This window comes from Amblyraja radiata, chromosome 34 (assembly GCF_010909765.2).
Source record: "Amblyraja radiata isolate CabotCenter1 chromosome 34, sAmbRad1.1.pri, whole genome shotgun sequence".
Classification (NCBI taxonomy): domain Eukaryota; kingdom Metazoa; phylum Chordata; class Chondrichthyes; order Rajiformes; family Rajidae; genus Amblyraja; species Amblyraja radiata.
The window spans coordinates 18,595,107-18,617,902 of record NC_045989.1 but is presented as its reverse complement, the minus strand read 5'-3'; the positions used below and the strand labels follow the sequence as shown (position 1 = coordinate 18,617,902).

Sequence of the window (22,796 nt, the reverse complement as noted above, 5' to 3'; positions counted from 1 at the left end):
ACAAGAATATTTATAAAGTGTCATAAACAATATCTATAAATAAATGAAATCATATGTGTCCGAAAAGGAGCAGGAAGAAGCCAAAGCTTATTAATTCCCACCCCTTATTCAACTGCTTGTAATTATCATACAAATTTAGCAGCTATATGTACACCATATGTACACCAGCCACTATATGTACACCAAATTATTTACATTTGAACACTAATCAAATATTTACAAAGCCATACAAAAAAGAAAAAAAGAAAAAGAAAAGAAAAAACCCTCATATACTATACAGTATCTTAGTCATATATACAACCCATCACCCTATAATCACCCTTCCCAATACAATCAGTATAACAAATATCCCACTCACAATCACCCATCCTCATCCCAATATCCTTTTAAACAAGTGTTGTTGTACATCTTTTTAAACTGAATTATGCTTGTGCTAAGTTTTATCTCCTGTTCCAGACCATTCCACAAATTCACACCACAGATTGCTATGCACATACTTTTAAGAGTTGTTCTGACATTGAGTTTCTTTAAATTATGTTCCCCTCTCAAATTATACCCACCCTGTCTTTCCATAAACAGTTTTTGTATATTTCTTGGAAGTAAATTATTTCTTGCTTTGCACATGATTTGCGCAGTCTTAAATGTAACCAGATCAGTGAACTTCAGTGTATGTGACTTTAAGAATAATAAATTGGTATGTTCAAGATATCCAATTTTAAAATAATTGATCAATTGGATTAGATCTGATTCTTCACAATTTATTTATGTAAAGAAATTGAGGAATTGGATCAAGAGATTTCTCAAAAGGGAAAAGCATTCATCACCAATTTGACAAAGTGCAGGAGTTCTGATAAATCTCACATCAGAAACCATTTGACTAAGTGCTGCTCATTAAACTCCAAGAGCTGGCTCATTAAATGGTCAGCATGGATAGAGAATTTGCATTGCACTGAGCAATTGGTGACATTATAATCTACATATTTCAAAAATATCACTGGCCTTTGTGAAGCTAGTTAAGGCACAGGCTCTCAAACATGAAATTATTTTGATAGTTTAATGATTTTTAAAAATATGACTATTTATCTGGAATGCGATTGGTTTGGTCTCGAAAGTAAAACAAAATTCAAGTTAATTTCTGAATGGTGTAGCAGGATCATTGGATACCTCCAATACCTCAAAACTGATCAGGTCCAAGAGACTTTTATAACAGATAATTTGTTTAGTTTGGCAATAAACCATGAAAATGGGCCCTTTGACCCACCAAGTCCACGCCGACCAACGATCGCCTGTACACTGGCTCTATCCTACACTCTAGGGACAATTTACAGAGGCCAATTAACCAACAAACCTGCATGTCTTTGGAATGTGGGAGGAAACCGGAGCACCCGGAGGAAACCCACGCGGTCAGAGGGAGAACGTGCAAACTCCATACAGACAGCACCCATTGTCAGATTTGAACCCGGGTCCCTGGCGCTGTGAGGCAGCGGAGTTTTTCAGAATGTTGCCTGGAATAGAGGGTATTAGCACCAAGCTGAAGTGGGGCAAACATGGATTGTTTTCTCTGGAGCGTCGGAGGTTGAGGGGAGACCTCATGGACATTTATAATATTAAGAGATGCATACGTAGGGTAGATGGTCAGGAATTTTCTTCCCCCAGGGTGGAAATATCAAGGACTAGAGAACATAGTTTTAAGGAGAGAGTGGCAATGTTTCAAGTTGGGTAGATGGGTAGCAAGTAACATTTGTGCCACACAAGTCTTAGTCTTGGCATCATGTTCAGCACAGACATTGGGGGCTGAAGGGCCTGTTCCTGTGCTGTACTGTTCTATGTTGTAGACAATAGACAACAGACAATAGGTACAGGGGTAGGCCATTCGGCCCTTCGAGCCAGCACTGCCATTCTATGTGATCATGCCTGATCATCCCCAATCAGTACTCCGTTCCTGCCTTCTCCCCATATCCCCTGACTCCACTATTTTTAAAGAGCCCTATCTAGCTCTCTCTTGAAAGCATCCAGAGAACCTGCCTCCAACTTGCCTTCTAAGGCAGAGAATTCCACAGACTCACCACTCTCCGTGAGAAAAAGTGTTTCCTCGTCTCCGTTCTAAATGGCTTACTCCTTATTCTTAAATTGTAAGTGTCAGGACAATAACGACTTCCACCAAGAAAAAAAAATCCAGCTCTCACCCCCTGACATTCAATGGCATCACTGAATCCTCCCGCTATCAATATCGTGGGAATTGCCATTGACCAGAGGTTTAACTGGAATAGACATATGCACAAGGTGGAGGAAGGAACTGCAGATGCTGGATTATACCAAAGATAGACACAAAATAGGGGACTGCGACCCATGGATTTATTCATATCTTTAAAAGGAAACCACATCAAATAATGGGAGAGAAAACCACTTTTGATCGTCAGCACTTAATACACGCAGGAGCCTTGGCTGCTAGTTGTGTGAACCTCCCACAGGTAGCTAAAGACAAATTTCTCCCTTGGTGTCTTTTTATATGTCAAGTAACACAATAAACAAAAATGTAAGTCCGAGTTTTCTTTAGATGTTCCTTGTTGTAAGAACTCCAACTCCCACTCTCACAAGCACATCATTAAAGTTCACAGAAGACAGGGTGAATATTACATTCCTGTTCCAGTTTGAGTTGTGATCTGGAAACTAATGTTTGCCACCCCTGACCTCCTGGCGTTTGCTTTTCTCAACCAAATGTTTTTGTGCTGACATATTTGTTGGGCAAAGGATGAAAGGTTAACAATAATAAAGTAATATAAACAGCAAAATGCCCGTGCTTCTGCTAACTTGTAATTCTTAAGGGCAGAGAGGAGATCAACAGCACAAGAACACAGCATTGACTCAAAGGAATCCCATTTAAAGCAAGGGCGACCTCTACTCAATCATTCGATTTAATTCTGAGCTGCCACTTACTCCCAGACCTCCAGCTGGTGCGATATCAACCTTCTTGTGATAGATCCACCACAGAGAGCTTGGCATTGGCCTTCTGTCACCCTTACAATCATAAAAAGAGTAGCCCCATTTGTAGTATTGTGAGCAGTTTTGGGCCGCATACTAGAGGGAGGATATGCTGGCGTTGGAGAGGGTCCAGAGGAGATTTACGAGAATGAACCCAGGAATGATTGGGGTAACATATGATGAGCATTTGATGGCACTGGGCCTGTACTCGTTGGTGTTTACAAGGATGAGGGGGCCCCCTCATTGAAACTCACCGAATGGTGAAAGGCCTGGATAGAGTGGATATGGAGAGGGTGATTCCACTAGTGGGAGAGTCTAGGACCAGAGGCCATTGCCTCAGAATGAGTTAAAAAGTGTGTAATTTTCTTTCCTTTAAATTCTTTATTGCATTGGTTGTAAAAATATTAGGAATGGAAGTGATAAAGTAATTTAGATTGGGGACAGAACGTCATATGGAGAAACCTCCATGAATTCTTCCAATCTGAATTGGCAACTCTATCCTGGAGTCCTTGTGCCACGAGCTAGATTATTTACAGCTAAATTTAGAGTAATACTTCTCCAGAGATTTTCACCAGCTACTCTGCATTCATAGCTGTGTGGCACATCCCAAAGTAATCAAGTTTCAACCAATTCAGGAGGCCAAAAGCAATGCTAAATCTTTTTTTACGTATAAATTATTTATGAAATTCACACTAAGTACAGCAGCAAAATAATTCATGAAAACCACAGATCAGGGGTCTGCACGGAGTCTAAAACGGAGTCATTTCCTCCTCTACTGGTGAAAGAGCAAACAACCACTGATAGAGTCTGGACATTTCGCACACTCCCTGACGCAGGGCTCCACCTCGTGGCTAAGCAACAAACACCATCTCCACGACATTCACTTCCAGCTCTTTGTCTCGATGTTTCTCCTCTGCTTTCTGCATTCATTTGGCATTCAGTCAATCGTACATTTGTTAACGTTTACTAATTCTTAAACTTTTGTTAATTTGGCATGATAAAAAAGTCAACTTTATAATTTATAAAATATTGTACATTTGTTAATGGAAACTTATTCTTAAACTTTTGTTAATTTGGCATGATAAAAAAGTCGACTTTGTAATTTATAAAAGATGATTTTCTCTCATTGCTTTGCACAACTCGAGAGCAATCCTGAACTATTATCTGCCTCATTGGAGACTCTAGAACTATCTTTGATCATACTTTACTGGCTTTACCTTGCACTAAATGTTATTCCCTTACACTGTGAATGGCTCGATCGCAATGATGTATTGTCTTTCCACTAACTGGTTAGCACGCAAAAAAAGCTTTTCACTGTACCTCGGTATACATGACAATTGAACTGAAATAGAGATTCATAGCGTCATACAGCACGGAAACAGACACTAGACGAACTTGTGTTTGGCCCACAGGTTCCACCTGCCTGTGTGTCCTTGAGTCTTTATATTAAGAATGTTTCAGTTATACTCACCTGTCCAATTTTAATCTTTGCAGGCAGCCCTTCAATAGGGAAGAGCTCCAGATCAGACATGCAGAAATAATAAAGGGCTGTGCGTCCATTCCTCTTGCGAGTCAGGCCACGTTGTACGCCTGTCCCTGGCTCTTCCTCCTCAATTGGAGTTGCTTCATATTTTGCCATGATTTCAGGGAGCCGACTGTACAGCAGCTCGTGGGCAGATGGACGGTACCTATGTCGATAGAAAGACATTAGCTCTGGCAAGAAGGGATCTCTGGTAAGTGGGATAAAGATAAGGAGAATTCAAAGCCAGCATATTCCTGTTAGAATGAAGGGTAGGGTTGGCAAGAGAAGGGAACCCTGGATGGCAAGGGATGGTGAGGCTCTGGTCAAGAGAAAGAAAGATACAAAATGCTGGAGTAACTCAGCGGGACAGGCAGCATCTTGGAGAGAAGGAGTGGGTGATGTTTCGGATCGAGACCCTTCTTCAGACTGATGTCAGGGGAGTGGGCGGTGCAGAGGTAAAATGTTGTTAGAGACAGTAAGACTGGTGGGAGAACTGGGCAGGGGAGGGAGAGAGAGAAAGCAAGGGCTACTTGAAGTTAGAGAAGTCAATGTTCATACCGCTGGGGTGTAAGCTACCCAAGCAAAATATGAGGTGCTGTTCCTGTTCTTCCAATTTGCGCTGGGCCTCACTCTGACAATGAAGGAGGCCCAGGCCAGAAAGGTCAGTGTGGGAATGGGAAGGGGAGTTAAAGTGTTGAGCATCCTGGAATAAAAAGTCAGATATAGGCAGCTCAGATCAAGTGAATCCCTTGAAGAGTATCGGAGATGTGGGAGTACACTTGAGAGGGAAACCAAGAGGGCAAAAAGGGGATAGGAGATCACTTTGATTGATAAGAGGATGGCACATCCAAAGCGATTTTGCAAGTATATTAAAGGCAAAAGAGTAAATAGAAAAAGAATAGGGCCCGTAGAGATTAATGAAGTCATCTACAGTGGCTTGCAAAAGTATTCATACCCCTTGAACTTTTCCACATTTTGTCACGTTACAACCACAAACGTAAATGTATTTTATTGGGATTTTATGTGATAGACCAACACAAAGTGGCGCATAATTGTGAAATGGAAGGAAAATGATACATGGTTTTCAAATTTTTTTACAAATAAAAAACTGAAAAGTGTGGCGTGCAAAAGTATTCAGCCCCCTTTACTCTGATACCCCTAAATAAAATCCAGTGCAACCAATTGCCTTCAGAAGTCACCTAATTAGTAGAGTCCACTTGTGTGTAATCTAATCTCAGTATAAATACAGCTGTTCTGAGAAGGCCTCAGAGGTTTGTTAGAGAACATTAGTGAACAAACAGCATCATGAAGCCCAAGGAACACACAAGACAGGTCAGGGATAAAGTTGTGGAGAAGTTTAAAGCAGGGTTAGGTTATAAAAAAATATCCCAAGCTTTGAACATCTCACGGAGCACTGTTCAATCCATCATCCGAAAATGGAAAGAGTATGGCACAACTGCAAACCTACCAAGACATGGCCGTCCACCTAAACTGACAGGCCGGGAAAGGAGAGCACTGATCAGAGAAGCAGCCAAGAGGCCCATGATAACTCTGGAGGAGCTGCAGAGATCCACAGCTCAGGTGGGAGAATCTGTCCACAGGACAACTATTAGTCGTGCACTCCACAAATCGGGCCTTTATGGAAGAGTGGCAAGAAGAAAGCCATTGTTGAAAAAAAGCCATAAGAAGTCCCGTTTGCAGTTTGCCACAAGCCATGTGGGGGACACAGCAAACATGTGGAGGAAGGTGCTCTGGTCAGATGAGACCAAAATTGAAGTTTTTGGCCTAAATGCAAAACGCTATGTGTGGCGGAAAACTAACACTGCACATCACCCTGAACACACCATCCCCACTGTGAAACATGGTGGTGGCAGCATCATGCTGTGGGGATGCTTTTCTTCAGCAGGGACAGAGAAGCTGGTCAGAGTTGATGGGAAGATGGATGGAGTCAAATACAGGGCAATCTTGGAAGAAAACCTGTTAGAGTCTGCAAAAGACTTGAGACTGGGGCGGAGGTTCACCTTCCAGCAGGACAACGACCCTAAACATACAGCCAGAGCTACAATGGAATGGTTTAGATCAAAGCATATTCATGTGTTAGAATGGCCCAGTCAAAGTCCAGACCTAAATCCAATTGAGAATCTCTGGCAAGACTTGAAAATTGCTGTTCACAGACGTTCTCCATCCAATCTGACTGTGCTTGAGCTATTTTGCAAAGAAGAATGGGCAAAAATTTCAGTCTCTAGATGTGCAAAGCTGGTAGAGACATACCCCAAAAGACTTACAGCTGTAATTGCAGCGAAAGGTGGTTCTACAAAGTATTGACTCAGGGGGGCTGAATACTTTTGCACACCACACTTTTTAGTTTTTTATTTGTAAAAAAATGTGAAAACCATGTATCATTTTCCTTCCACTTCACAATTATGCACCACTTTGTGTTGGTCTATCACATAAAATCCCAATAAAATACATTTACGTTTGTGGTTGTAACGTGACAAAATGTGGACAAGTTCAAGGGTTATGAATACTTTTGCAAGCCACTGTATGTGGAGCCACAAGAGATAGACAAAGTATCAAATTAATATTTTCCATCTGTATTCACAGTGGAGAAAGACTCAGATTTTAGGGAACTTGGGACAATAATAGTGATGTCTTGAAAAGACCCCACATTACAGAAGAGGAGTTGCGAGAGGGCTTCCATTACATGAAGGTATATAAAACCCTGGGACCTGATCAAGGGTATTCTATCGACTGTGGGAAGATAATGAAGAAATTGCTGGGCCTCAGACAGATATTTGTACGATTAATATTTAAGAAAGGCGGCAAGGAAAAGCCTGGGAACTACAGACCGAAGAACCCATGATCAGTAGAGGGTGCATTATTGGAGGGGGTTCTGAGAGCTGGGATCTACCAGCAGTTTAAAAGACAAGGACTGATCAGAGATCGTCAGCATGGCTTTGTGCTTGGGAAATCATGCCACATAAATTTGATTATTTTGAAGAGGTGACGATAAAGACTGATGAGGGCAGTGCGGTTGATGTTTGCATGGACTTTAGCAAGGCCTTTGACAAGATACCTCAACACAGGGTATTCTGGAAGGTTAGATCACAGAATCCCAGGGGTCACAGTTTAAGGATAAGGGGGAAATCTTTTAGGACCGAGATGAGAAAAACATTTTTCACACAGAGAGTGGTGAATCTTTGGAATTCTCTGCCACAGAAGGTAGTTGAGGCAAGTTCATTGGCTATATTTAAGAGGGAGTTAGATGTGGCCCTTGTGGCTAAAGGGATCAGGGGGTATGGAGAGAAGGCAGGTACAGGATACTGAGTTGGATGATCAGCCATGATCATATTGAATGGCGGTGCAGGCTTGAAGGGCCGAATGGCCTACTCCTGCACCTATTTTCTATGTTTCTAATCCAAGGGAAGCTATCCAATTAGATGTAGAATTGGCTTGAAGGTAGGAGATGGAGGCTGGTGGAATTTTTTTTGCCGTCTGGAGGCCTGTAATGAGCAGGTACACTGGATCCTTGCTGGGTCCCCTGTTGTTCATTATTTACATAAGTGATTTGGTTATTAATGTAGGTGGGATGGTTATAAGCATTTGCAACCTACTGAGTCTCCTTTTGCAGCATGTCCAACACAAGGGCTTTAAACTCAGCACTGTAGTTATCGGTGATGGGAGCAAATTGCCCTTTCATGATCTTATTTACCACTGCTGATAGATTTGTCCCTGCAACAAAGAGAACAACACAATTATACCCGCAATTCTCCAGCAGTATTAAGCAAGTGTGTGTCCCTGCAAAGCTGGAAAATTCAGATTCTTCTGCAAGCATTTGACCTTATTACCTTTCTAATGATTGTCTATTATGCCTCTACCAATTAACCTGATGAATTTCCTCACTAACAATTAGTTGGAAATTTTCATCCCTCTTACCTTCAAAAGTGCGCTGACGACATGCCATCTCATAAAGAATACAACCAAGCGACCAGATGTCCGATTTATCATTGTAACATTTTCCCTCACAGATTTCGGGTGAGATGTAATATGGAGTTCCTGCCCAGCACAAAAAGTCCATCAGGTAAATCCACTCTAGTCACATGGAATCTATAACATCTCACTTAAGAGATTTTGTGCTTTTGTCCTACTCTTACTCCTTCACTCCAATATGTCATTATCCTTTTCCTTATTTTTTCCAAAATGCTTGAGGTAAAACTCACCCAAGATGGTGTGTGCCTCACTTCCTGTCATCATCACTTTGGCCACCCCAAAATCACCGAGCTTCACGTCGCCTTCTTTTGTGAGGAAAAGGTTGGCCGTCTTTAAATCTCGGTGCAACACGCTGTGTTCATGGAGGTAACAGATGGCAGCCACTATCTGGTGGAAGAGGTTTAGGATTTCCAGCTCTTCCAACTCTCGATCCTGCAACAAAAGCACTGTCATTCCAGACACCAGTGTGGCACACCTCACGCAAGTGTTCTTTCGCGGATTGAAACAATGATAGCACGAGAAAGTGTCAGTTGGTTGGAGGAGAGCCATTTCATGTCCTGAGAATGGGAATGATATCAGGAAGACAAGTGCTCAATACAACAATCTCATGAAATGGAAGTGGCTGCTGTGTAGAACATCGCTGTTCAGTTTGCAAGTGTGATCCCTAATCTTCTGTTCACCGAACACTTGATTTTCCTGCCTCTCCCCTCTCAATTTGACTTAATTCCTCGTTTCCTTGCACTGTTCTGATGAGATCCCATGTAAATGCAAGGAACAATCTTTCTATTAAGTGCATTAGAGTCTCCCAGATTCAATTGTGAGTTCCATCATCTTAGACAGAGATTTTCCTTTCCCCAGCTATTTCTCCCCTTGACTCATCATTTGTTTATTTGCTTGTCCCCACAACACTGTCCATAGTTGCACAATTATCCCTTCCCCATCCATCACAGACCTTCCTTCATTCTCTCTTTCCTCTCTGTTTCTCTGCTTCCTAAAATTTGTCTTAAAATCTCTAATGTTTCCCAGGTTCAGGCAATGTCAAGCATTCAAAACAATGCCCAAATTATACTTTACCTCAGCCTGTGGTTCCACCGAGAACCACCTGCATACTGCCATGTGCTGGTTAACTCACTTCTGACCTCTGCACCAGCACAGTGCGACACAGGGGTCAGAAATGCTCAGGACTGGCCTGTTACTTTGACATTGTACACCTACAGCACCCTGGATGGAGAACAGATACTTGGAGATGAGGAATGGATGTAATAGAGTTATAACTGGACCACAGTGCTTTGGTATTTGGCTTTGGTAAAAGTGTAAATTGTCCCTAGTGCGAAGGTTAGTGCTTGTGTAGCGGGTGATCACTGGTCGGCATGGACTTGGTGGGCTGAAGGGCCTGTTTCTACACTGTATCTCTAAAGTCTAAAGCCTAAACTGTTGCTACAGTCGGCGCAATGGTGGGAGAAGTACTGGAGAGTGTGGGGTTGTAGATGAATGCAGTTGACAGAACACACTAAGCACAATTCTGCCCATTAATTTTGCTTTTCTCTCACCGACTGCCTGACCTATGGAGCACTTTCAGTCATTTTTAAGCTGGCATTGCACTTCAACTGCAGATGATATTTAGAAACTAATTCACAAGGAATGGTGAGTGGGTAATGAGGTTGTTCTCAAAAGCTGCCTAAATATGGCTTCATATGAAACTAATGAAGATATAGTTAGCTGAATTAGAAGCAGAAGATGCTGGGAAATGGACTTTGAGCAGGGGAGAAGAACCAGTTTGATTGATTTCACATCCACTGCAGTTTACAGTTTAACGCTGGTGAAGGAGTTCTAGACGAACCTCAAGGCAGAGAAAGAATAATGATGGAGTTGTATTATGTGGAGAGTGTAAGATGTGGTGTTGCAGATAGTGAAGATGGTTGTGAAGATTTGCAACAAGATCTGGATCGATTGGCCAGGTGGGCGAAGGAATCATTGATGGAATTTAATACAGAGAAGTGTGAGGTGTTGCATTTTGGGATGTCGAACAGGGGCAGGACCTACACAGTAAATGGTAGGCCTCTGGGTAATGTTGTAGAGCAGAGGGGGCTAGGAGTACAGGTGCATGGTTCCTTGAAGGTCGAGTCACAGGTACAGTAGATAAGGTGGTCAAAAAGGCTTTTGGCGCTTTGGCCTTCATCAGTCAGAGTATTGAGTATAGAAGTTGGGAGGTCATGTTGCAGATGTATAATACGTTGGTGAGGCGGCATTTAAAATATTGTGTTCAGTTCTGGGCACCATGTTATAGGAAAGCTATTGTCAAGCTTGAAACGGTTCAGAAAAGATTTACGTGGATGTTGCCAGGACTAGAGGGTGTAAGCTATAGGGAGAGGTTGAGTAGGCTGGGTCTCTATTCCATGGAGTATAAGGGGGGATCTTATAGAGGTGTACAAAATAATGAGGAATAGATCGGGTAGATGCACAGAGTCTCTTGCCCAGAGAAGGGGAATCAAGGACCAGAGGACATCAATTCAAGATGAAGTGGAAAAGATTTAATAGGAATCCGAGGGGTAACTTTCTCACACAAAAGGTGGCGGGTGTATGGAATAAGCTGCCAGAGGAGGTAGTTCAGGCTGGGACTATCCCATTGTTTAATAAACAGTTAGAGGACAGGTACATGATGGGACAAGTTTGGAGGGATATGGACCAAGCGCAGGCAAGTAGGACTAGTGTAGCTGGGACATTGTTGGCCAGTGTGGGCAAGTGGGGCTGAAGGGCCTGTTTCCACACTGTATCACTCTATGACTATGACTATGTGCATCTTTCTGCTTTACTTGAATAGGCCTTGATACCTTCGATGAAATCTGATTGAATTAGTGTGTGCTGGAAACATTATATTCCAGATGCTCACTATATTAATAAAGTTTAAAGAAGCAATTCAAACAAACGGAGACACAAGAGACTTCAGATGCTGGAACCTGGAGAAAATAAACTGCTTAGGAACTCGGCAGAGCACACTGAAGAAGGGTCCTGACCCAAAGGATTATCTGCCCATTACCCTCAACAGATGCTGCCTCACCCCTGACTTCCTCCAGCACTTTGCTTTTTATTCAATGTTTAAATCAATTAATCTGTACCTCAGGGTCAGTTTCTTTGGTTCATTGTACATTGTGGCATTGACGGAGAGATCTAAATTGTAGCTCACTCCCATTTAGGAGAAACACTTAAACATTTGGATGTGGAGAGGATGTTCCCACTAGCGGGAGAGTCCAGGACTAGAGGCCATAGCCTCAGAATAAAAGGGCGTACCTTTAGAATCAAGATGAGGAGGAATTTCTTTAGTCAGAGGGTGGTGAATCTGTGGAATACAATGTCACAGAAGGCTGAGGAGGCCGTCAATTAATATTTTTAGGGTGGAGATTGATAGATTCTTCATTCATACAGGTGTCAAGGGTTATATGGAGAAGGCAGGTGAATGGGGTTGAGAGGGAAAGATAGATCAGCCATGATTGAATGGTGGAGTCGACTTGATGGGCCGAATGCCCAATTCCGCTCCTACAACTTATGCAGCAGCTCCAGTTAAATATCTTTGCCATGTAAAGTACCTGCTGTGCCAAGTACTGTGCCAGTGTTCCTCCTTCTGCATATTCCATCTCAATCATCAGTACACCATCCTCCTCAAAGCTGTCGTAGTAATTAATAATATTGGGGTGATCTAACATGGAAAGCACCTTCACCTACAACAGGGAAAGATGAACAAAAAGCTTACACTCATATTCATTCATGCACACTGAGCATCGGGTCTGCATTAGTTCACACTCAACCATAAGAGATGGGGCTACACATACTCATTCACACGGACCACTGTATCTGGGCTACTCATGCTCACTCACATTGGCCATACTGGGGTTATCTTTTTATACTTATTTCAAAAGTCAAAAGTCAGGGAGTGTTTAATTGTCCTTTGCTCCGTGAATAGAGCTATTAAATTCTTACTTGCTGCAGCTTTAGAGACACATGAATGCAGCAACACAACAATAATAAATAATATAATATATCTATGATTTAGTTATTATATTATCATTAATTGTAATAAAAAATAACTATAACCAATAATACAATAAATTATCAGTTATACTGGGTAACAAGACCATGATAATCTGAGGAAGGGTTCCGACCCAAAATCTCACGTCCATTCCCTCCAGAGATGCTGCCTGACCTGCTGAGTAGCTACACACTTTGTGTTTCATAATAGTACAAGCCGAAATAGGCAGTGCAACTTTATTAGAAATCCACAGTAGTTCATTACTCAGGTGGGGTTCTGGTTAGGGATGTGCAGAGGGGTTAAAGAGCCTGATATTTGATGGGAAGAAATTGTTCTTGAACCTGGAGGTAAAGGCTTTCAGGTTCCTGAACCTTCTTCCCAATGATAGCAGTGAGAGCAGGTTGTGGCCAGGGTGGTCTGGCTCTTTGATAATATTAGCTTCCTTCTTGAGGCAGGTAACACAATGGTGGGGTCAATACTCGTGACGGAACGGAAAATGCCCACCACTTTCTGCTTGACATGACATTTCTCATAGCATGACACTATTCAGTTCATTACCTCCATGCCAACTCCTGGCATGTTATTCTACCCAGACCATTCTTATAATGTATTTGCACGCACATGCTCTTCAACTCCACTCTTTTATAAACGCTTACACCACACATCTACATTACAGCAGTCAATTAGTTCACCAATTGACATCTCTTTGGGATGTGGGAAACTGGAGCATCTGGGGGGAAAACACATTGCCACAGGGAGAGGGTGCAAACTCCACACAGAGAGCACCCAAGGTCAGGGCCAAACCTGAATCACTGGAGCTGACAGGCTGGGATACTAACCCTCACACTTTCCCCAGTATGCACCCATTACCATAATCTATTGTTACCAGCTTTGTCTATAAATTCCATGGTGTGTAAACAATGATGTACACAATTCAGAGTTAGACACACAAACCTCATTCAATGCCCTCTGTCTTTCAATGTGGTTCAGCTCGTGCATGTTGATCTCTTTAAGAATGACCAGGGAGTCATCATCCTTCTTCCGATACAGAACTGCTGTCCCATAGGCTCCTAGCAGAAGAATGGGAAGATAATTTCATGTTTCATGTATTTTGCGTTTTTATATGACTGTACGCAGATTAATTTCCCTCCTGGGATAAATAAAGTTCTATCATATCGGATCAGATAATCTCCCGGCAGCGAAATCTTAACTTTTGCACAATTTTTGCGTACTTACATTCATTGACGTGAAACATTTTAGCGATGATATTCTAGGAAAGAGATCAGATGCTCACTTGTACTACTGCGACTAATGGATAATGGCTACCAATAATTCCTTTGGCGTCAAATGGAAAACTCTCAGAGTTATGACAGCAATTAAACCAACTTGACTATTTCAGGAGAAGGTGGAAAGATCGAAAAGGTTTTGTGTGGGACACACACCCATTTTAAATGAGCCCTCCCAGCAGTGAAATTCTATTGCACACACAGTGTTCAGGCACAACAGAACACATTGTGCACATTGTCCATCAGCCCCACAGTTGCAAGGTTGGTGGAGGAAGTGATGGAGGATGTGGGTCCTATGGGCCTGGTGGGAAGATGAGGTAGTGTAGTTTAGAGATACAGTGCGGAAAGAGGCCCTTCGACTCAGAGTCCATGCCGACCAGCGATCCCCGTACACTAGCATTATCCTACACACTAGGAACAATTTACAACCTTTACCAAAAACAATTAACCTATAAACATGCACGTCTTTGGAGTGTGGGAGGAAATTGGAGCAGCCGGGGTAAGTCCATGCGGTACAAACTCCACACAGCATCCGAACTCGTGTCTCTGGTGCTGTAAGGCAACAACTCTACCGCTGGGCTGCCATGTAGTAGGGTCTCCAAGCTCACCTTTTCCCACTATGTGTATCTTTTCAAACTCTGCCAGTGTTTGGGGATGCGGCCGTTTCAACTTCTCGCTTTCACAGTAGAGATCCAGGATGTGCATCTTTACATCTCCCGGCACCTGGTTTGGACCTGCCACCAACTCGTTGCCCAGCACGCTTCTTGTCATACCAACAGGAACACCTGAAAAAAGAAAACCCTGGCTCAGATTTTCTTCTGATCACTCTGAAATAAGTTGATAAAGCAGAGTCACTCTTGAGAGAAGATAGATACAAAATGCTGAAGTAACTGAGCAGGTCAGGCAGCATCTCTGGAGAAAATGAATAGGTGATTTTGAAGACCCTTCTTCAGAGAGCCTGTAGATGTAGCATATATGGTTACTTTGCTCGATTGGTAATTCAACATGGCAGCTGGGCAATCTACTATTTGCCGACTATTATTTGCTACATTGTGCCTACACTATATGTCCACAGAGATACGTTCCTCTCGTCCAATGTGAGGACAAACACCAGTAGGGTTGTTCACTCATCATGCCCACAGTTTTATCTACAGGATAAGAATACCTGTGCAAATTCCTCATTGTACAGGCTTTGGGGCCAAGTGTGGGGCTTTTGTGAAGAACAGAGTTGCGTGTTATATGTTTCACCCATATCTATTTTAACACAGTGGTGTAATTAAGCAAATAATGGCTCTAAATATCCCCTTACACCAACGGAGTCTCTGCAACATGACAGTGATGCTGAAGTTCCCCATAACCTATAATTAGGATACCGTGTATGATTAGCATAACAGCAGTAATTAGTAAATTACTTTGCATCCTACCGATTAGCACAGTTAACAGGTCTTGACCTCAGAGGCATAATTTCTGTAAGCTTAATTATAAATAATGTTCAAAATGTTAACTTGAGCTGTATTTAAATTTATTTAATGAACACTAGCTTCAATTTAAATTGCGATTGAACACTAATTTGTGTTATTTCTCCTGAAGTAGCTCTCTATGCCTTAGACTGGGAAATAACATATTATTTAACATTGTTCCTAACAAGAAATTATCAAAGGACTTTGAGGTTTGTCTAAATTAGCCTTAGTATTTAGCATTCTGTTTGAACAAATGTGGTTTTAACAGACTTTATGCAAATTTATCTGGAAAGAAAACATAATTTATTAATGCAATACAATTCACAGAACCTTGAAGAGTCCTCGGTACACAAAATTGCTGGGGAAACTCAGCGGGTGCAGCAGCATCTATGGAGTGAAGGAAATAGGCGACGTTTCGGGCCGAAACCCTTCTTCAGACTCCACCTTGAAGAGTCCTCAGCAGTTCAACCAACCATAACAAGTTTCTGGATACTCTGCCGCCAAAGTAATAGTGTCCAGTTTAAGTCTAGTACCTGAAGGAAACAAATAGTAGGCAGAATGTCTTTGGACTTTACACAAAAAATTAGGTGTGTGATCAGCAAGGTGTTCCTTTCTCCCCGGGAACTACACGGGAACACACAGGCGATTTGACCCAGGCAATTTCCACTTTAATTCCACTTTAATACCACGAGATGTTCAGTGGTTTTTGAAGACATATTAACCTGGCACACCTTATATAAAAAAACAAACAGCCACATGCTGAGGTGGATCTGGGTGTAGGTTAAGTGGCAAGGTCACTGGCCTCCTGGATTTACAACATACGTAATCACCAGAGCAAAGCCACTGCATTTACCATTAATATTTTATTTGTCACACGTACCGAGGTACAGTGAAATCTATTTAAGTGTAAAGTTCAGTACAAGTATCACTATACAAAAGCACTTAGATACATATTATTTAATGATCATTAGTTGGTGTTGTGAGCCTCGTTTTTGTTTTCCACCACTGTACCTCACAACCAACTGACCCTGATCCAATAAATAAAAATTGATGGATTGAATGCCCCCCTTCTGCGCTGAGACATAGGATGCCACAATTATAAACCACAATTATGAACCATTCCCTGTTTTAAATAATTATTCAAAAATTGACAAAACTAGTTAACTCATATTAAAAATTGATATTAAACTGTTAAAATCAATGAAGTATCTAAATTAGAAATAGAAACACATTAAAACATTTATGTCAACTCAATTAATTCAGGCATTATACCCAATTCTTATTCCAGTCCTATGTTGCCGTTCTCCATTTTAATGCATGGGCACCTTGTGTTCTTGCACCTTGTGTAACTCTGGTGGCCTGTTCCCTTGTGCGACAGCTATGGAATTAGCACAAGTTCATGTTCTGCTCCTGGACTGCATGAAGAGTCTGATGCTGGAGCACAAATGGAAAGTCACCAGAGTGGCCAGCAAGTTTCAGAATTCTGCTTTTGCACAGGCATCCTGAGCCTGGTGGCACTCATACTGAGAACAGCACTCATTTCCTGGTAAGCACGGGACAATTAATGCAATCAGTTACTCCAGCACTTTGTCTTTTTTTTTGTTGCAAACCAGCATCTGCAGTTTCCTGTTTCTATTTATTTCTGTGATGTTTCACTGTATCTATGAACACATTTTTAATGAGGTTTAATAGTTTGATATTAGTAAGATTAAGAAGAACACACCTGATACAATAACATATTTCCTCATGATGAAATTTCAGTTGAGCCAAATATTAATTGCTTGGTAAAACCTGGTTAGTTATTTCCCTTTTAGAATGTTAGTCAATTATTGTTCCAAATGTTAATAACTCAGGTGAATAATTAAAAGATCTCTTGTATAGGCATTTCTCCAATTCTTCTGTTTACTGTAATAACTAATTACTGGCAACTTCCCAGAAAATATATAATGTCCAGTTAAGCAATTTTGGTTTTCTGAGTTTTGGGGATTGTTGGCATTCATTGCCCATCCTAATTAGTATTGAATTGAATGACTTGCATGGCTATTTCATAAAGCAATTAAAGTAAAAAATATTACCGAAAGGTAACAGAATAACGGTAACCTACCCTAAAGGGTGTTGTCATCTAATATGGGTTTTTTTTTCCAACAATCCACTGATTTCATGATCATCAATCTCAATAAAAACCTTGTAATCTATATTTATTTAATAAGTTCAAATTCCCAGCTGCCTTTTTCCAGCCCATGGGTTAATCAGGCCAATGCCATGAATACAAAGTGACTGTAGAACATCAGATTATTAACAGAAAGTGCTGGAAATGCTCGGCAGGCCAGGCAGCGTCTGCGGAGAGAGAATCGCTTAAGTTCAATGATCCTTCATCAAAAATGGAAAAATGAGAAAACAGTAAAACAGATTTTTTTTTAAATAACAGCAGGCTGGACATGTGAGACATGAAACAGAGCTGATGTAGGAGTCAACAGAAAATGCTCGGAATACCAAACACTTGAGGCAGATTTTGATGCAAGCAGAAACAAGCTGGTTAAATTCTGAGTACTGCAATGTTCCTGGAAGGCAGATGAGATGCTATTCCTCCAGCTTATGTTGGGTTTTATTGCTGTAGCATCACAGACCAAAGACAACAAAGTCAACCAGGGAGTGGGATGAATAATTAAAATGGTAGACAAATGAAAGCCCAATCCTTGGAGTCAGAGCCGCTCTGCAAAGCAGTAACCCAATCTGCATTTGGTTTCTCTAATGCAGAGGCGTCAGTGGTTTCATAACCAACATTTCAGGTCCTATCTTTTCATTGCAGATTTATTTAATTAACTAAATTAAAATATCTGAGTCGTGGTGGAGGGATTCAAACAATTATCATCGGACTAGTAGCCTAGGCTTCTCGCAACTTAACCTGTACGTTACCATTTATTTGGTATGCTCATCAGAGGACAGGTGGAATCTTGGTTTAATAACAAATGAAATATAGCACCTAAAACTGTACACCTCTCCCTCGGTATTGCACGGAAGTGTCAGAGTAGATTTTGCAAACATCTAGAACTTGAATTCATAACTTTCTGATATAACCAAAGCTGATATTTGGTATACTGTTAAATGTATAATGTAAATATACCTGTCAGCCTCTGCAACTCCCTCTTGACTTCCTCCAAGTCTGTAGTCATCAGGGCAGTACAGCCCAGAATATCCATCCTGGCATCTGAATCTTCCACATCAATGTGGTTGGTCACAATATTGTTAAAGAATCTCCGCACAGCTAATTGCTTGTGGATAGAAATTGACGTGAGTGTCTGAACCACTCCAGCCCCGCAAATATGTATCGCATCTTGCTGATTGTACAGAACAAAGGCTACAGATATTACTTGCTTTCCATTCAAAGCTTCAGCCACTTGTGCAGAAATTGAATCCAGCGTAGAGGACTCATAGGCATAATTCACCACAGTCACATGTGGCCATGATGCACCTGTAATATCAGAGCACCGCTTATCATTATTACAAACTATTAAAAGCCTGTGAATGGATGAACATTTGGTGATTTCCAGTTCCCTACAAAGGTTTTTCCGGTCGGCGGTCTCCCTCTCAGTTTCTTGCTGATCACACTTATCTCCACCAGAGCTAGCACTGGAGTTATGAGCCTGGTCAACTTCAGATCCACCCTCAATCTTTTCTTTCTCAAGTTCCTTTGGACACAATGACCACGAGTCAAACTTATCGGATGAATCCGAGATAACCCCGCTGTCAGTCTGTGATGAGAACCTCCTGACATCGCGCGTAGGATTGATGGTAACCTTATTCATTTTAGATTGGTAAGCAGTGCAATAAAGTTTGGTAATGTTACTGAGTGGAATTTCTGCCCAGAGTTAAAACATATACGATCACGTTGTTTCATCATGACTTGGCCTTGGTTGGGCCATGTCTGAGTCTGTAGTTGCTCACTGTTACTGGGAGCCTCATCACAGAATCCAACTGTTGATGCAATCCTTTCCAAGGTCTATTGCAGAATTCTCATCCACCATATTGGACTTTGAATTGTTTGAAGCATCTGCATTTTAATTAGCTGTCTGAATATGTGAAGACAGTTCTCTGTAGCACAGTTTCTCTGCAGAAAAAATACAAGAAATATAAGTATCCCTTGAGAGTTCCTGCTTTGATAAGTAAGTAGTTCAATTAAACATAATGAATTTAACCAGGAAATCAGAAGTGCTTATTCTGTACCATCTTCAATTTATCAGGAGAAAGAAAAGGGTGAATTAAGGCACTTATGCTTACAAGCACATTTGTAATCTGGCATAATACAGTAGCAATGTGTTAAGTAGACTGCCATGTTTCCTTAGAAAGTAAGAATAGGTTCCTCGGGTTTGAGAGTCAAGAGGGTTTAATTGTCATATGTACCAACAATGGAACAATGAAATTCTTACATGCAGCAGCATAACAAGCCTCCATACACAGGTATTTGCTTGGCTCATTTTTAAACTGAGTGGCTTTTATGCACCCTACTCCATTTCATTCCAGTAAGGGAGGTGAAGAAAGAACTTATGAATCGATAGGTGGCATTAACTCAAAAGGCAGCCAGCATCATCAAGCATCCACACAACCCTGGCCAAGCACCTATTTCACTCCTGCCATCAGGAAGAAGGTATAGACTGAAAACTGTGACCTCTGAGGTTCAAGAACAACTTATTTCCAACAACCATCAGGCGATTAAACACTATAAACACCAACTAAACTTCAAACTATACACTGTCTTGGTTGCACTATGGACTTTGGGCTTTTGTTTTGTATTATATTGCGGATTTTAATTTATTGATTTTGTTTGGTTTGTTTATTAAGTTCTCTATTTAGTACTGCGCTTACAATCCTGTTGTGCTGCTGCAAGTAAGAATTTAATTGTTCAATTTCAATACATCAGACAATTAAACACTCTTGTGTTCAAAAGGGAACTGCAGAAGCTGGAATATCGAAGGTACACAAAATTGCTGGGGAAACTCAGCGGGTGCAGCAGCATCTATGGAGCGAAGGAAATAGGCGACGTTTCGGGCCGAAACCCTTCTTCAGACTCTTAAACACTCTTTCCTTGACTTGAAAATAATATTGAGATTCAAACGAACAAAAGGCCTTGTTATTATTCCATTGGTCTCACAATTTGTTTTAGATGGTTTAAATTTACATACATTTTTTAATACCTTCAATGATCTCTAGAGGAAAAAATGACAAGTGGTGAGAAATTTTCTTTGTGGAGGGAGGGTGACTAAAAGTGAACTGTGAGTGGAGAAGCTTGTTAGTGTTGTTGACAAAGCATCACAATTTATTCTTGGTTTATCAGATCACATTTCATATTGTGCAGATAAATCTAGAGTCCTGACTTCACTGATGTTTGTGCCAGCTTTGTGGACATCCTCACGTTGGACACTTGCAGGAATTAACTCTGTGAATTGGTCCTCTAAACTAATGTTGATACATTTATTTGTTCAGCCTGCACCACATTTTGAAGCCCTCCATGATAGTTACTTGCTGCCCATTTTCCATTGCTCCCAGGTTTACGATTTGCCAATTCACTTGCTCGGTCTTGCTCCTGATTACACTGAGATGGAATGGCTCCTTCTTTCCCTACTACTGATACCAATAACCTACAGGCTAAAATCTTGGCCTCCCACATTACTGTCAAAGCCATGCACACACAAAGCTCTTTTAATCTGAAAGTTTAACTGTTCATAAATTTTGCCCATTGAGTCTATTCCGCCAATCAATCATGGCTGAACTATCTATCCCTTTCGACCCTGTTCTCTCGCCTTCTCCCCATAACCTTTGACACCCGTACAAATTAACAACCTGTAAATCTACGCTTTCAAAATACACAATGACTTGGCCTCCACAGCTGTCTGTGGCAATGAATTCCACAGATTCACCACCCTCTGACTAAAGAAATTCCTCCTCGTCTCCTTTCTAAAGGTACATCCTTTTATTCTGAGGCTGTGCCCTCTGGTCTTAGACTCTCCCACTAGTGGAAACGTCCTCTTAACATCCACTCTATCCAGGCCTTTCACTATTCGATAAGTTTCAATGTTTCATCCTTCCAAACTCCAGCGAGTACAGGCCCAGAGTTGTCAAACGCTCATCACTACCAGGAAGGATCATTCTTGTAAACCATCTCTGGACTCTTTCCAACCCCAGCACATACCCACTCAGATGCAAAACTGCACACAATACTCTAAACGCAGTCTGAGTAGTAACATACAGACTCAGCATCACACACTGATCTTTACATTCTAGTCCCTAGCTCTCCCTCAAAAGATGCTGCATTACCTGCCGAGGATTTCTACCTGCACCTGTTTTTTTGTTTGAGTTTCCAGCATCTGTTGGATTTGTTGTTTCATTTAACTCCTAGGTCTGGCCCTCTGCCCATTTGCCTGTGGTAAATTGAAGGTTATATTACACTCATATCAAACACTCTTATCAACTGCGTCACCTTTTGCTAACCATTAAAACTCTCTCGATCCTCCAGTTTAGTGCGTGGCAAACTTATTTTAAACTAAAATTATCTCCACGGTTGGATCGGGCTGAACTTCGAGTTCTTGTTTTGAAATTTTCAACTCCAAGTCTCGTCCCCTAATTCTTCTCAGCCTGGCTCAGTCACCTACAGCAACTGAATCCAACTTCTCTCTTTATACAAGAGCTATCGCAGGCTACAAATACATATCACTCACTGCATTCTCCTGAATTCTTCTCGCTGTCTCTTTGGTCCACTTTGCAACTTCAGGCGAACTGCAGGTTTCGCACTCCTCGTACAAACCGGTCCTTGAGTCCACAGAGTCATGGTATGCGCAGTCTTGCAGGTTGCTATAGGGAACCGCCGGCTGCAAACACAGCCGGGAAGGAGAAGCCCAGAGTGAGCGCCGCACAAGAGTAAGAGTGGGGGATGAAATTAAACTCCAGAGTCTTGCAACAACGGGAGATTTCCCGTTCACACACTGCAGGGCGAATAATGCTTTCCCCCCCTCCTGTCCTAAATATCACATGAGCATGAAATGTTGCAAAATGCTCCTATTAACAACTTGTGACACGCTCAGAAAGTTTTGGAATTATTTTAAATACATTCCCAAACCATTCGAATTGCGGAGAATTATTCTTACTGGTTTGAGCACCAATGAGATTTTATAGAAAACAATACGAAGCTATTAGGTAATAAGAGAGAATGTCTATAATTCATATTCTACAGCAATATACTTTCAGTGCTAGAATGATTCATAGAGTTATTCAGGAAGCAATTAATATAATAAATGACTGTAGTTCAGACGCTACCCGATCTGCTGAATATTTCCAACAGCTTCTCATATTTGTTTGAGATTTCCAGCATCTGCACGTTTAAAAAAAAAATCACCCTGTAAATTGGACAATACAAATTATGATATGTGATTCCCTGAGGCCTCTGGGCAGATATGATTACATGGCTGTTATCTGACAGCTAATTTTAAGACCATTCAATATATTTAACAATGTCCACTTGCCATGGGATAGCAATTTTT

The 22,796-nt window shown here is 41.4% G+C and overlaps 1 protein-coding gene across 1 annotated transcript in view; it reads right to left on the bottom strand.

Moving 5' to 3' along the window:
* Positions 1–22,085, bottom strand: part of LOC116991764 (serine/threonine-protein kinase Nek8-like) — a 38,339-nt gene extending 16,254 nt beyond the window's left edge. Inside the window, exons 1-9 of the mRNA XM_033050697.1 lie at positions 21,978–22,085; positions 18,389–19,372; positions 14,413–14,589; positions 13,473–13,588; positions 12,079–12,210; positions 8,725–8,926; positions 8,441–8,560; positions 8,119–8,236; positions 4,454–4,670 (exon numbers count right to left, since the gene is read on the bottom strand). Of these exons, the coding sequence (XP_032906588.1) occupies positions 4,454–4,670; positions 8,119–8,236; positions 8,441–8,560; positions 8,725–8,926; positions 12,079–12,210; positions 13,473–13,588; positions 14,413–14,589; positions 18,389–19,070 (1,764 nt within the window). The 5' untranslated portion in view covers positions 19,071–19,372; positions 21,978–22,085. The remainder of the gene's footprint in view (positions 1–4,453; positions 4,671–8,118; positions 8,237–8,440; positions 8,561–8,724; positions 8,927–12,078; positions 12,211–13,472; positions 13,589–14,412; positions 14,590–18,388; positions 19,373–21,977) is intronic.
* Positions 22,086–22,796: the final 711 nt, after the last annotated feature.